The 16,109-nt window shown below is 33.8% G+C and overlaps 1 protein-coding gene across 1 annotated transcript in view; it reads right to left on the bottom strand.

Annotated features, from left to right (window-relative positions):
* The window catches only part of park (parkin), a 39,540-nt gene extending 34,076 nt beyond the window's left edge, over window positions 1–5,464 (bottom strand). The window contains exon 1 of the mRNA XM_067262622.1: window positions 5,054–5,464. Within this exon, the coding sequence (XP_067118723.1) occupies window positions 5,054–5,329 (276 nt within the window). The 5' untranslated portion in view covers window positions 5,330–5,464. The remainder of the gene's footprint in view (window positions 1–5,053) is intronic.
* Window positions 5,465–16,109: the final 10,645 nt, after the last annotated feature.

Raw genomic sequence — 16,109 nt, 5'->3', positions numbered from 1 at the left:
CATCACTACTGCACCAGGAAAGCATTTCCGACCATGCATTTCTATGTGATTTCACATCATCTAGGTGTACTCCTGAAAGTTTGTAACTGCTGTACTGATACATCCTGTATACTACACTCTATAATGCCAAGCAAAATTAGTCATCTTAAGTAATGCAAAATTTAAGTAATGCTTGAATTTCACTGTTCAAACTTTTTTATTTATTTATTATTTTATTTATTCTTGATAAATAGAAACTATTTTCAGATTTGAATTGGCTATGATGACTGCTTTGTTTGTTAATTACATCATTCTGTCAAGCATAATCTATTACTGTTTGCTAGTAATAAATTATGCTGGAATGTAATAGTAAAAATTACTGACCAGAGAAGGGCAATGGATGCAAATGTCAAATTCAGTGTATCAACAAATTTAGTGCTGTGTTTGTCAGTCATTTTATAATTGGGATCTAGTGTGAGTTTTTCCCAGTTATTTAGATCCAATACACATTCAATTGTAACATCTAATTTAATATCAGATGAGGAAAGAACTTTTCTACTAGTTGTAGTCAGTTTTGGTTCCAGTTTAGACAGAGTAAAATGACATTTACACAGGCAATTTGTCACAAATGAATAAGAAATCCTGATATTCACACAAATTAGAAATCAGAAATCTTTTTGACATCTTCTCTACTCTACTGATTCTGAAGAATGCTAGAAGCTTAAGGTAAAAGATCACGTTATTCATGAGAGAATAAGAGATATCCTCTGGAACCACAGTATGATCTAATGATCATCATTGATTGCAAATTGCATTGCATATATATATGCATATACTGTATATTTTAAAATTATTTTGTTAAACTTTTGATTTTTTTTTTGCATATGATATCATAATCTTTCCTTATTATCAAAACAACTTTATTTGATATTAAAATCAATATAGAAAATTATAAGAAGTAAACAGATTTCTAGTCTAAACATCATAAATTCAATACAATTTTTTCCAAATATCTATCATTATACATTTTATTTCACTTATTCATTAATAATTATCATATTTACTCGCATATAAGATGAGGTTTTTATCCATTTTTCGCTGCTTCGAAAACCTAGGTTGTCCTATATGCACGAGCGAAGGATTCTTTTCGTTTTTGTATAATTTTTGTAAACTGCGTATTCACATTTTTTACCGGATTCTCACCCTCTAGTGTTTAAAAACAAAAGTATTTTTTCTGGGTCGTTTGAATCCTTCTTGTGTATTGTCAGGAGTAACAACGAATAGCAATAGGAAAAGCAAAGTTTTTGAATTGAATTCCAAAATTACACGGGAACCCGATATAAGTTTTTATACATTCTTACACGAAAAATGATTATTTGGAAATCGGAGAATTCGAAGAAACTCGGAAGTGTAATCGACGAAGAGTGAATTCGACCGTTAAGAATTGGCAAAGGTTCTCGATTGTCTAGCTTTACGTGAACAAATTATGTAATTGATTTTACAAGATTTTTCCTTAAAGTTTAAAATTCCAGCAATTTTTGCAGGACAATGTGTACAATTACGTGCATTTGATATTTTATTTGTGATTAAATGAAATAAAATTAGAATTGTATTAATAAATCTAATTTTCTTTATTTTGATCTTGAAAGTCACACCTCGTCCTATATGCGAGATAGACTTATATGTGAGTAAATATGGTAATTGCTTTAATATCCTAACATGTGTACACATATGTAATCCATAAGTTCTGAGACTGAGATTTTACTGCCATACTAATGGCAGTAATTTTTCATTTAAATTTTTTCATTTCCATTAAAATTATGTTCTCAAAACTGTTGTCAAAGTGTACAAGTAATCTGAATTATTAACAGTTGTAACTAAAATGGAGCTTATTTTGAATTAAAAATTTTATTATTATTTTGGTAAATTTTTATTTTGTTATGAACCTTGTCTCAAAAATTATGGACCACACCAATGTCCTAATAACAAAAATATATTTATTATATTATAATATTAAATTATTACTTAAAATACAATGAGCAGAGTAAGTTTTATTAGTGTTATAGATTATTATACTTAATGTGAAAACAGATTAAGCACTACACACAAAACCAATATCAGCAGAACTACAAAAATCTACAAAAGCAAACATTTTTCACCTGTGTTAAACAGTCATTGTCAGGGTAAAAGTTTTCAATGTAGGTGAAAATGTTTGCTTTTGTAGATTTGTGAAGTTCCTGCTAAATATTGGTTTTATGTGTAGTGCTTAATTATATATACCCAGTTTGAGATATCGAAAAACTGATTAGTTATACGAAGACACTATCTCTACTAAGAAGACTTAGTTTCTGCTCATTATGTTTCATTTTTATCTAACACACTGAACAACAAAACACAATCAAATCTTATTGATTTATACTTTCTACTCTAGACATATTAGTAATTATTTATTACATGAAAGTAGACAAGTACTATATTATTTTATCCAGCTAGTTCTGATTTTATTTAGTCTGTTTTCATCATTCTCTTCATGTTGTAACACATCCAGGTTGAAAAATTTTATTGCATATGTACAATACAATACGGTACAATACACTAACTGTTATCAATACAAATTTCCAGTTTTTATCAAAACATTCTCTTCATTCCAAAACAAATCTCTTCATCTTATTCTAGTTTTGTAATTTAATTTTTAATCATTTTAGTGTTAAATAAAACATAAAAAAAATAAAATAAAAACAAACTTATAAAACATACAAACATTGAAAAAATTAAATAATAAAATTAAGCTTTCAGTACATATTTTTTTTATACAATGCATGTAAAAATCTTAGAAACAAATTATAACATCATCTTCTGAATCTGTGCCATACTTGCCAAAGACATAATTTTAAAACAAATGAATGAGACAATCCTTTTCATTAAAATCATAATGCTAATTAGTGAAATATTAAAAGTAAAATATTTGTTTTTATTCTTTACTAGTGATGCTTTCAATATATAAAAAATAAAATAAATACATATCTCACTTTTACTTGTTATCCATTAACTATAGAAACTAACTAGATGAACTTGTAACTTCATATTCTATAGCCAGTACTTTTAAATAATTTTAGAAATTCACCTTTAGAATACATTTAATACCGAAATTAATTTATTTCATTTAGTTAGCACTTAAAAATCATATATCGTATATTTTTTTTTATAAAAATGTGAAATATGTTTTAGAAATCCTTTACGAGATTTTCTTCAACCTAATGAATACAAAATGTTTTGATTCCACATTGCTTTCTTTAGGAGTACAGAAAAATTCAAAATGCCTTATTACTTTTGAACTAAATATGTCATCTTCAGAGACAGCACAAAAAAAATTAATTTGTACACATTCACAAAATTCCAATGGTTTGAAAATCACCAATGATTGTGAACACAACTGTAAAATTTAAATGCTATGGTGTAGCATTCCAAAAATTTAAAAACACAATATGACAACCAAAAAGTGGAAAAGTGCCATTATAAGATTAGAAAATGGTCCTTGTACACCTTCCACTGTGCACTCTGTACTTATTGTCTACATGTACTGTACTTTTATGTTGTAGATACCATTTCTATGCACACAGTAGAAAGCCTTTTTGTATCCCTAATATTAACTATGCACTTGTATAGTCATTGTTTAAAAATCTAAAGCCTCTCTGCCTCAGATAAGTTCTCTTTTTCCCTAATTTCCTGTAGTATATGAGTTCTCTCCCATTCTACCATGCTTCCTCTTTTAGACTTTCCTCTGCTAATGCTGTAGATTTTCTGTCTTTCCTCACATCTTTGTATTCTCTTAGTCTAACTTCCAATGACTTTCAGGATGCACTTATATGAGAGTTTCATTTTTTCCTTATCCTTCATAGGAATTTCACAGACTCCAGCTTTTTCTACTTGCTTCTGCTTCTCTTTATCATTCATTAAACAGTCAAATAGGGTTAATTTCTTATAATGGCAATTTCTTTTTGTTGGCAAAACTCTCAAGTGTATTTACAGAAACCTGCTTTCCAATTTAGTAAAGGCTATAGTGAAAGATTGCCATCTGTCTCCCTTTAGCAGTATCATCTTTCTGTAATCCCTGTTTGCTATATTTGTTAAAAACTTATTGAAACAATAGCTGCCAATATAATGATTAGTGCTATTTCTCAAAGCAAGTGCAATTCTTTTTCCAAATGTTCCCAAATTCAGATCTAAAGTTCTTTTAATCAGATCCTTAAACATGAAAATCTTGTAACGAGCTGGATCCTTTGAGTGAAGTGGAATGTAAGTGGAGTAGTAAATGTCTTTCTTATTGTAATGTGAAATTTATCACAAACTCTAAGAAGCGAATGCTATCTCCCGATTCCCAGTCTTTCCCTAAGCACAAACCTAGTCGGTTGTCGGAAATCTGCTCGACGAAACTCACGTCCTACGTGTTCTTCCTCCATATTTCTATATCGTCATCAATGTACCGAGCATAAAACGTAAAAATTTGTCTCGTCTTATTCATTCTTTCTTCTCCAATTTTAACAACTACTATTAATTCCCAATTAGATTTGCGCAGCCTCCGAAGACGAGCCGCGCTTTAAAATTTTTAATTTTTCCATACTCCCAAAGAAAGCAACCCGGAATCGTCTATTTACAAATCCACGGGAGTTCCGCGAGACGTTACTTTGTACCGTCGAAAACGTAGGAGAAATATAAGAATAGAATACGTACAGAATTACTTAGGTTAACGTTACCCTAGGTATCGAGACGGCGGCTCGTCTCCGATCCCGGCAATCAGAAGGAAGAAAACGGCGGGGACGCACGTTCTAACCTAACCTAACCTAACCTATTCTAATAATTATGGTAATTTATTAGAATAGGTTAGGTTAGGTTAAAACGTGCATCCCCACCGTTTCCTCGCTTCCGTTTTTCTGGAATCGAAGACGAGCCGCCGTCTCGACACCCAGGGTAACATCAACCATTACTTATTAAACGAAATAATACATTAACGTATTCCAAATTGACAATTGAATTAAATCAATTTATTCAAATCAAATATACCAATTTCACTAACCTCTACTTTAATATTATCATCCAATTCTTTTCCAGCAAAAATCATTCTCAACTCTTCGGGAGAAGTATTAAGCTTTGATCCTAGCAGTTCTTTAACCTTAGCAACAGTCCATTCTGGCTTAAGATCTAAGACGACATTTGTATTATTATTGAATCTGATATTAATTTTCATCTTATTTAAATCTAATTCTTTATGATCGTCTCGAACTCCAAGATAAGACAATACTCGTAAAAGCAAATTGGCAAAAGATCGAATCACTTCATTCCACACTTCCATCTGTATTTGATTACGACTAAATTATTTCTTGCATCGCATCGAAGATACAGAATGCTTCTTTTTACACGACACGGCCATCACGTATTGATAAACACTAATTCGGCCATTCAGACATTTTAAACACGTTCCACCAATCGGCCGGCTAGAAAATTACTGCGCCAAAATGCTCGTTATTTAATTTAAAACAATAAAAGAATATCAAAGTTATTTTAATTATAATTAGAAAATGTAAAAAAATAATTTGATTAAATTAATGGTTATTTTAATAATTTGTATTTAATAGAAATTAAGCATTCGAACTTTTTGCCGATCGAGGGCGTAGCAGTTTCGTGCCTGGCCAGGACGAGCTGGTCACTTAGGCTTTTCCGGGATTTCTCTGTGTATCTAACGCCTAAATAGGAGCTTTAAAAAAAAAACATCTAATTAGGAGTCAGTTTCCCATAAAACTCCTTTCGGGAGGCATTTCGCATTACCGTAACCAAATAAACCAAACCTTAGCTCATATATAAGAAAGCATATAAATTTTCTTTTGTAATTTTTTTTTATTGTACTGTAGTTACAATTGTTTTCAATAATTTTAATAATTATGTAAAAATATTTAATGCTGTATTTAAAAAAATAGTTAGGTTTGTAATAAACATACAAATAACTAGTAATAAAATTTGATGTATGACTTATTGTAATTTTGTTCTATGTTATAAATCTTTTTCTTAAATTTAGAAATATATATACTGTATAGTAAAAAAAACAGAAACTTTCAGCATTCCAGAAATATAATTCGTATGCTTTTTAAAATTTTATTGAAATAAATATTTAACATTGTTGATTGTGTTAACTGTAATATCCGGTACCCATTTTAAATATTAAATTACAGTATGTCTATGGATTCAAACATTTGTACCAGAACTGTTTATCTGTTTATTTCGTAAAAGCTCTATAGAACTGGAGAAAGCCTCGTTTGCTTCTTACGTGACATCACTCGTCGGATGGCCGCGCGGTGACTATTTATTTACGTCGCGCCAATGAACTTTACAAATAGACAAAAGCGTCATAGAATGGTTCAAAGGGTGCCAATAAAATATGCTACAGTTGGAAAACACCAACGCTATGTAGTGTACGCGTAGTTATTTATAGAACTTCTGACATTTACTGCAGAAAGATTTTGTAGTGGAATTGGTGGGTTAATATTAAATTTACTTCACTTACAAAAATAGGAAGAAAACTTTCTTTTTTGTTTTTCTAATTCGATCCGCCTTCTTATTTCTTTTAAAAAAACCCAATACATAACCTATAGAAAAAAATATATATAACATCAGAAGAAAGCGCATATTTTTATTTATAGAAAAAATACAAGTGAAGAAAAATACTGTATATTTGTTACAATCATATAGATATGCAGTTAATTATATCTGTTGCATTTATTAATCTGTGGAGTTAGAGAATGGTAAAGCCACGAGAAAAGTAACGCAACGATTATATCGAAGGCAGTCGACAGCTTACGTGGGGCTCGAAGCCCGTTTTTTTTCGACAGCCGGATGGCCGCGGTCAAGGTGGCAACCTACCACTCTGATCGAAACATCCCCAGAAATTTTTCGGGGGGATCCGTCCGGATATGTCTGGCCCCGTCCCTCACCACCAGCTGCCCCATTGTGGGCCTGGCCGAACCCATAATAGGCTTGCTTAGAGAGACCCTCTTAGTGCCCACAGGGTAGAGAATAAAAAGAGCTCCTTGTTTTTTCTTAATTTGAACAAAATTCGTATAATGCTTATTAATAAAAAGCAGATTTAAAAAGAGTTTTTGGTTAGTAAAAATAATAATTTATAGTGGGTAAAAGCCATAATGGACCTAAAGTTATTTTCGGTCCGGGGAAAAATTGCTTTCCTCTCTCAGCTCTAGTTCTATCTGTTCATATTTTCTGTGAGGATGATAGGTCCTGGATAGGTCCGAACCTCACTGAAATTCGCGTTAAAATCATTTGTTTTTAGGAAAAAATTATTTTTTTTAGAAAAAAAAATAGAAGTTAGAAATAGTTTTTCTTAATGAAAACGACGCGAACTTTTAAACAATAGAACAATGGAGAAACGTAGATCGTCTATCTCCGAATGGGAATCGAATTAAACTTCGATTTTAACCTCTCCCGCGCCCCCGAAAGGTTTCGAATTGTCACCAGGTGACGAGGAGAGACCAATCGGAAAGTGGAATCGGAGGAAAACAGATAAAACCTGAGAATTCAAGGACGCGACGGCTTCTTCTCCCGAAAGTTCCAAGTGACGGATCTATTGTCGTGTGTGTGTCTCGTGCCCATATTCGTCTGCGTCTCCCGACCTCGGATCGACATCTTTGCATCAACGGAAGTCGACCGCATCGTCCTGGAGTCGTCGAGGGAACAGGCCATTCGCGATCCAGGGACACTCCTTCGAAATGAGACTATATCGGAAAGGAGAGGAAGACCCCGAGGCTGCTACCGACCTAGAACTTCCAAGATCGCGGAAATCTTGTAAGCTTCTTTCGTGTCAAATAAACGGTTTCTTGTAACCGTAGAGTCTGTCTCAGTGCCGATCGCCTACATACGACCCTTCGCGACCGCTCGAGCCTCTTGACATAGTCAGCACCCTGTCGGCAACCCTACGTTTCCAACGCTTGTTTTCTATCTTAAGGGGCCGTCCATAAATTACGTAAGGGCGATTTCGGCCATTCTACACCCCCACCTACCCCCGTGTAAAAAACCGTAATATTTTCTTTCATCCCCCTCCCCTTACCTATCTTACGTAATATTTAGGCATAATTCAAAAAAAAAAATTTTAACAAAAAAAATTTTTTATAAAACCCTAACAACCTTACGTCCAAAATATATAATTAATAATTACTTAATTAATATGTACTGTACTATTACTTATAAAGACCAGGGCCGGATTATCGAATAGGCAAAGTAGACAAATGTCTAGGGCCCGTAATTCGGAGGGGCCCGGCTTCAGTGCAGAAGATTTCTCTGTTTCAAAACAAGTTAAAAATTATTTAAGAAATTAGATAGGACAGAAAAGGCTGTATTTAACAATTCCTACTAAGCTCCACTCGACTAGCCATTATCTAAAGGAAAAAAAAGGCCAACAGCCACCCGTGCGTCAGGAGTAATGTACGCCACGAGATCTCTCGCACCATCTACAAATATTCCTAGGGCCGCTTCTCGTGGTAGTACTGACGTACGGTTACGATTTATTTTCTAAATCTACACCTATACGTCGCGACATCGCATATTCGATATAGCGTTCGAGTTGCTCGAGTGCGAAGATATTACAATTCAACAGTGTTTTATAAAATAGTTAAAAAGGGTGACACTACGGTGTGACTCGGGGTGACACCACGATATCCGCACCGGGTGTCACCCATGCTAGCTACGCTAATGTCACATTATATAAAATTTGTTTAGAAGCAACTTATTTAAATGGGGCCCCAATTTAAATTTTGTCTAGGGCCCGCTAGAGGCTTAATCCGGCGCTGAAACCAGCTCGTTAACCAAACACGAACGAGGTGATTCCTGATCGAGGTGTACTAGTGAGTGAAAAATTCGAGGCGAAGTCCCGATTGAAAGTTAGGCGATCCAAGGAGTTTAAAGAGGAATTCGATTTGACGATAGCGAAAGGATTGAGGAAACGGGTTCCTATTATAGTGAGGTGACGGATAGGCGTTTAGTTCGTAAGAGATTTTGTTCGTAATACGAATTCGTATTTCATTAAAATCGCATGTTAAAATGTTTTCCGAATAATTCGACATTGACAGGAAAATCCTTTGTATAAAAAGGGGAGAAATTTTTCTGGGTAATGATGAATATGAATTTCGGGAAAAAATAATTGTTCCTTCCTTTCAGACGTTTTACCTCTACCAAATATTATCATCATCCCAGTTCGTTTACAAATTGTTCCTATTTGAGTAAAAACAACCTAAAAGAAATGTGTCCAAGAAACATTACCGGGGATTGTTCCTAGACATATTTACCTAGATCCTTTTGAAACTTGCTTCCGGCAATGCTAAATTGTTGGAAAAACTAGGATTATCATCCTAACGTGGTATTTAAAATCGATGTTTTTGTTACGATAGACAAAAAATGCTCGTAAAGTATTAGATGTGGCCGTCTTGCTGCCGACCGTGTAAGCCGAAATCTGTGCGTAATTAGTCTGTCTGCATAGAACAAACTTTATTTTCATATATGCATTTTGCTTTCTGTGTTACTGTATATTATAATAAAAATATCAAAGTCCAAAATGGCTGTAAAAGGTCGACTACTGGTGCCGTTATACCATATTTAGTGTGCCAGTTTGGTTACGGCAGTTGTAATAAAAATAAATTGTTAAATAAATGCATATTTAGAGTAGCGCGAAAGTAACTTTGCAATTAAAATTTCCATTGTAATTAAATTAATTTTAAATATACAAGTTGTCTTTTTTGTATTCGTGCATCATTTAAGTCTCTGTGCATAGAAGTAAGCAGTGGCGTGCCGTGACATTCGACGATAGGGAAGCCGTGTTTCTGTAAGAAGCCGACTTACGGGGGCAATCAATTAGTTGCGCGTCGGGGCCCGTTCGTATTCGTTCGTTCGATAAGCCAGTAAAAACCGTACACTTCTTTAAACGTATTTTTAATAGATTATCCGACGTACTTAATAAATAAGAAAGTTCAATATAATTACCTCCGTTATTAGATTCGATAAATTCCCTACGCCCTCTAAATGCCAATTCTCGCTTCGAGAAAAAACATATAACGTCTATTAATTTAGATATACCTATTAATCGTAATTATCTCGTTATAATTTTCGATATTTATTTTATATCGTCTACCAAAGTTAAATTCTATTCCGCTTCGATTTCCAAATTGCTTCACTTCTACGAAAGAATCGTCATTCGTCATAAATTTTATCGTCGAAATGTCGAAATTTGTCGACATATTTATATTTAATTTAGGCATCGGTCTTTCTCTTTTAATAACGTTTTCTTTTTCGTTATACGGTCTCGAGCCAAAACTTTTTTAAAATAAATTTTTGAATCACTAGCCACGATATAAGGGCTAAAATTAAAATTATAAAAAAAAACTTACTCTGTAAAACAAAATGTGTGACGAATATACACGCCTAGTACAAAAAATTCCCCAATTGTACGAATGTACTTTTAAAGAAACTTATAATTAAATATAACTTTGTGAAGAAACGTACATAAAAATAACAAAATATTTTTTACTTTTTAAATCTTAAAACAATCCACTTAGTTTGTGAAATAGCTCCCTACGAATGGCTAACGAATGGAATCGGAGACGGTCCGGGTAGGTGTGCGCGTGCCAAATCCCCAGGGTGTCGATAGCGGTCGAAGTCGAATGCCTCTTTTGTCGCGTCACTAGTATACTTGAAAGGACGCGACGGGGTTGTCGTAGATTTTAAACGTTTCTCGCCGTAGCCGTAAAAATCTAAATACGTTAAACTTAACGGATTGTCCGTCGTTCGTTCTCTAACTAATTCGTTTTAGGACCGAGTGTTGGCGGAAATTTCCAAAATTTACGACTTTTCGGTCACTCTCGTCGAACTGGAAAAATTTCTGTCTTTATTACGTCTAATATTACGAAGAGATCGGACCCCGCCGTACTCGGCGAGAGATCGGTTCGGCTAAGCTTCCGTTTAAGTAAAATTTCGGCTCTTTCGTCGGGGGTTTTATTTATGTTTCTAATTCCCTAATCGCTTAATTATTTAACTACTTCTTAAGTAGAAATAAGTCGAAACGAGTTACTTTGTACTTAGATATCTGTAGTCTCGGGAAAGAAGTGGAAAGAAATTTTTACGACAACCGATACATAAATCGTAAATTTAAGGAGAATAAATTCTAGAGTTTTTTTTTCTACCATTGTACGTCTCGTTCATTAAATTTGGTTGTAAACGATGCTGCCGAAGTAACAGTTAATTTTTTAACACTATACTAGAATTGTACGCGTTTTTTCTGCATCCCCTTTTTTTTTTTTTTCTGTAACTCTTTCCGCCCTGTGGGCACTAAGAGGGCCTCTTATAGCAAGCCCATTATGGGTTCGGCCAGGCCCACAATGGGGCGGCCGGGTGGTGAGGGACGGGGACCGACATATCCGGACGGACCACCCCCGAAAAATTCCTGGGGATTTCTCGACCCGTCCGGATTCGATCCCGGGTCCCCCAGGGCGGTAGGCTGCTAACCTTGACCGCTCGGCCATCCGGCCATGGGACGTACAAAATCGTAATATCAGCAGTTTAACATCGAAATCCGTAAGTAATATAAGATGGGAGAGCGGAATAAATATATCAAATATTTTAATGGATTTTTTTTAAACTCCCGTCAACTATACAGAACTATTTTTTTTTTTTTTTTTGTAACTCTTTCCGCCCAGCGGGCACTAAGAGAGCCTCTTATAGCAAGCCCATTATGGGTTCGGCCAGGCCCACAATGAGGCGGCCGGGTGGTGAGGGACGGGGACCGACACATCCGGACGGACCACCCCCGAAAAATTCCTGGAGATTTCTCGACCCGTCCGGATTCGATCCCGGGTCCCCCGGGGCGGCAGGCTGCTAACCTTGACCGCTCGGCCATCCTGCCGCTTATACGGAACTATCATAAAAACATGCCAGTAAACTCCTATCGGCTGGGTTAAATTATAAATCTAGTCTAGGGTGGGCGACCTTTTTTATAACGTGGGCCAGAATAAATAATGCCAGTTTTTTCCGCGAGCTGTTAATTGACGCCTTCTTGTGACTCGTAATTTTTTTAGTCTGCAAATATGAAATAAATAAGTAAAAAGTTAATTACTACATTTATTTCTCTTATAGTTTTCGAAAATTACAAAGAATTGAAAAAATAACTATTAATTAGAAAAATTGGAAAAATATTTTTCCAATTTAATAATCTATTAAAGATCTCGCGGGCCGGGAGTTGCCCGCCGTTGATCTAGTCCGCTCGTGGTTCGCGTAATCGGGCGAGGGCGGCCGAACATCTAGCAGGCGGGCGGCTAACGGCCCACAACCGGTCCGGGATATAAAATTAGAAGCTTTGTGTGTGAAGCATCCACCGGCTAAACCGGGTGAGGTTGGTGCTCTGTAAACCGCTTGTGCCAATGCCTGTATAATCTGGCCGATCGGAAACTGACCCGGTTTCGACATTCCTTCCGCCACCGAATTATTCGAATATACGATAGCAATCTTATCGTTTTTTTCACACGTAGTATAGAAATTTGTAAAACATACATAATGCAGTTATAATAAAATATTAATTTTAATTAATGCAAAGTAGGCTAAAATATGAAAATTTATATTTTATAAAATACGAGGGAAGGTCGTTGGAAGGTGGAATCGACGCTTCCAATGACGGCACGCCACTGGTATCTGGCAAATATGATATATTACGATAGACTCGCATTAGCATTGCTACTTGTGGGACTGTAAGCATTGACGTTAGCCGGTAGTCGACTTAAATCCGTGGCGTGTAATTTTTGTCCTGGAAGGAAGTTATGGTGCATAGCAATTGTTAAATTTCGCTATATACTTTGTTTTAAGACTGCAGTTTCTATTTTCTGATAATTTATGTGAATTTTATCCACCGTAATCTTGGAAATAATGTTATGTTAATAAATAATTTTGCTGATTCGGTAAAAACAATTTTTAAGTTTCGATTTTGTGCTTTTTGGTCGATTGAAAATATAAAAAAGCATTGGAATTTATAATTCTCTTTTATTTGATAGCCAAAAGAATACTTATTAGATTAGGTTTTGGCATTTTAAAAACAAAATTCTTTAATATAACTGTACAATGTAAGATCATAGTTCTTTTCATATGTTATGCATATAAACCTTGAAAAATCCTGAAATTTTGAATACAAACTTTGTGAAAATAATAATAATTCTGTCAGTTAAGTGGAAGGAACATCACCATTAACTATTATTATTTAGTATAACATCTATAGTTTGAACTAGAAAAAGGTTAATGGTAGTTTTCCTACACCAAGGGTGGAGAACCTATTTTGTGGTTTTAATGCTACCAAACAAAATATAGAGTGATGAAATTCAAGACAGCAAAATTAAACTTGTGTTATGAAAATATATTTTTCTTTCTCTTTTCCAATAAAAAATGTAATTAAGTGTAGTTTAAGTATATTGTTGGTGCACGTATATTAAATACATATAATTATGCAACCTGCAATATATTATACAGGTTCACTAGGTCTTTCTGAAGTAGGATGAATCCTTTTAGTTAAAAAATAGATACCTCATCTCTGCTGTGCAGTCAAGTATAAGTTAATGCTGACCATCAAAAATCTGATATTAACTAATAGTTAATACTAATGATAATCTACTGTATTTAAATTTAAGGGGGTTCCTTTTAAGTGTGGAAGAAAATATGGCTACAGAAGGGAAACAGTAAAACATTTTTTCCAGAAAAAAGTTTCATATCAATAAAAACCATTTGGCAATTATTTTGTCAATGCCAATTATTTTCTAATCTGACAATTAGGTATTTGTATATTATTATTTTGGATTAAAATGATCGACTTGGTAGTTAATGTTAACCTGCATATTATCTTTTATTGTGTTCTAATAATTTAGCTCTTATCACATATATCGCCAATATAAACTAACTGTTCGTTACATAATAAACATATTGGTAAAGATTTTGACGGTTCTCGATATATCCGCCGGACCGTATCCGAAACTACGATTCTTAATGCCGATAAGAAGTTACCGTGTGACAAATATCCGATTAGACAGAGTAACTTAGAAATTTGCATCATTTGAAAAAATGATTTGGAGAATATTTTTAATACTGGTTCAGAGTTAATGTATCTGGAAATACAGAATGCTGGACTTTTCTAAGAAGCTTGTTAATTAATATCTTTTTACAAATAAAGATGTTTTACATACTATATTGAACTGCACTTTCTGGGGTTACCCAGTGGTAAAGAAATGTTCTTGCGATAGGGAAAATGACAACTAATAAAAAAGTTCTATATTGCAAGACAGAAAAGGATAAGACAATTTTCAGTAAACTCCAAACTGAAATGTAGGTAGTTTTATAATAACTTATCAAATCCAAGAAACTTATCTGGACCTTCTTATTTCCGGTTGTAAATTTAGCTTCGGTAACCACCGCCTCGTAAGTCGCCGAGGGAATTTTTAATTAAGAAAACTAACGGTTTCGATCTATTCCATAGATCGTCTTCGGGTTTAAACTGATGAACAAAAAATAATTCCATAGAATAGAACACAACAAATTTAAATTCAAAAATACCGACAATGGAGCAACTAATTAAAATGAGAATTAAAGCGTAAAAAATACTCAAATGTAAAATAACAGACACATAGCTTGTACTAATAACTTTGGAATTGATCTTACCTGTAGGCCATGTACTGTACAGTACTGTACATGCTATGTGCAATAAAACATCAATTTTTTTCTCTGCATATAGCTTTACAGATAATTTCATACTTTTCACAAATCCCGTAAAAAAAAAAAAAACTGCTCGTGGGACAGTGGCACGCTTGAACATCTTGAAACCAGATGAAACTTTCTGCGCATCCTCAAATTGTGTGCTATGCATTTTCTTCCTGCTGGACCCAACATTGGATATTTTAAACTTTTTCAATGTTGGATGATGTTTTAAAATCATTGACAGAATGGAAAGGGTGATGCACTTGCAATGTTTACTTTTTTTACTCAGAATGAACTTCTTGTAGGAAAGCAGCTTTTCAAACAATGAAAATTGGTTGCTTTTTTTCCTCTTTGACATATTTTGTCATCTGACGAGATTACTTTCAGTGACTGATGGACCATAACTACAGCTTAGTAAAGTATATTACCGATTTGATACTAAAGTAGTGTAAGGATTCATTGAATATAAAACTCTTATTTGCTTCCTTCTTCTTGTGACTTCCTAGTATCATTCCTGTAGTCATCTGGTGTGTTGACTTTCTGTCCTGTGGTCTGAGAGATCCACTCTTATATAGATTTTCACTTTTGTTGTTCTGAATACTTCCAGAATATTCTAATATGGATAACAAAGAAGCCAGTCCACCCACCACACCTGCCTCGACTCGAGGCACTTTCTAGACATGCCTCTTTTGTGCAGTCGTCAATGGAACTTCATAATCATTTTCATCCAGCCCATCTCAATGTTTTGATATACTGGGAATGCTCAGTATAGTGAAAAAACCTTTGGCACTCTGATATTTATATTGACAGCTCTCAAACTAAGTTTTACAAGTGCCCAACTATAAGTTCAAACTTTTTGCTATACTGAAATTTTTTTTTATCAGTGTTTGCTGTAACGAGATGTTACGTGTATATTAACTGTAAAAAATAAGCATGCTCTCTGAAATACACTTTTTAATATTCTTTAAAACTATATTGTTTCATTTTAAACAAGTACAAGAAATCCAAAAAATACCTGTTTATACCACATTGAACAATAAGAAAAAAGGAATGGATTCCAAAAAATGCAATAAAAAATAAATTTAAATAGTTTCTTGTCATAGCAATCACAATCACATTAAATTACAAATATTATAAATTACAAGTATTACTTCTTACAGATATAGTGAAATATAGTATGAAAATTTAAATAGAGTGATTCTTTATTTAAAATATAAATTTTACAATAATTCATAATTAATAATCTGTTTTTACACTGATCTCTGTTACATTAGGTTTAAATTTTCTGTATCATATTTAATTTTATTGCGCTTAATTAACATAGGGATGATTAGTACAAAATAAAAATCAAGACTAAA

This window comes from Centruroides vittatus, unplaced genomic scaffold (genome assembly GCF_030686945.1).
Source record: "Centruroides vittatus isolate TY-2023 unplaced genomic scaffold, ASM3068694v2 contig_150, whole genome shotgun sequence".
In the NCBI taxonomy this organism is placed as follows: domain Eukaryota; kingdom Metazoa; phylum Arthropoda; class Arachnida; order Scorpiones; family Buthidae; genus Centruroides; species Centruroides vittatus.
The sequence above is the reverse complement of the archived record's forward strand: the minus strand, read 5'-3'. Positions and strand labels throughout refer to the sequence as shown.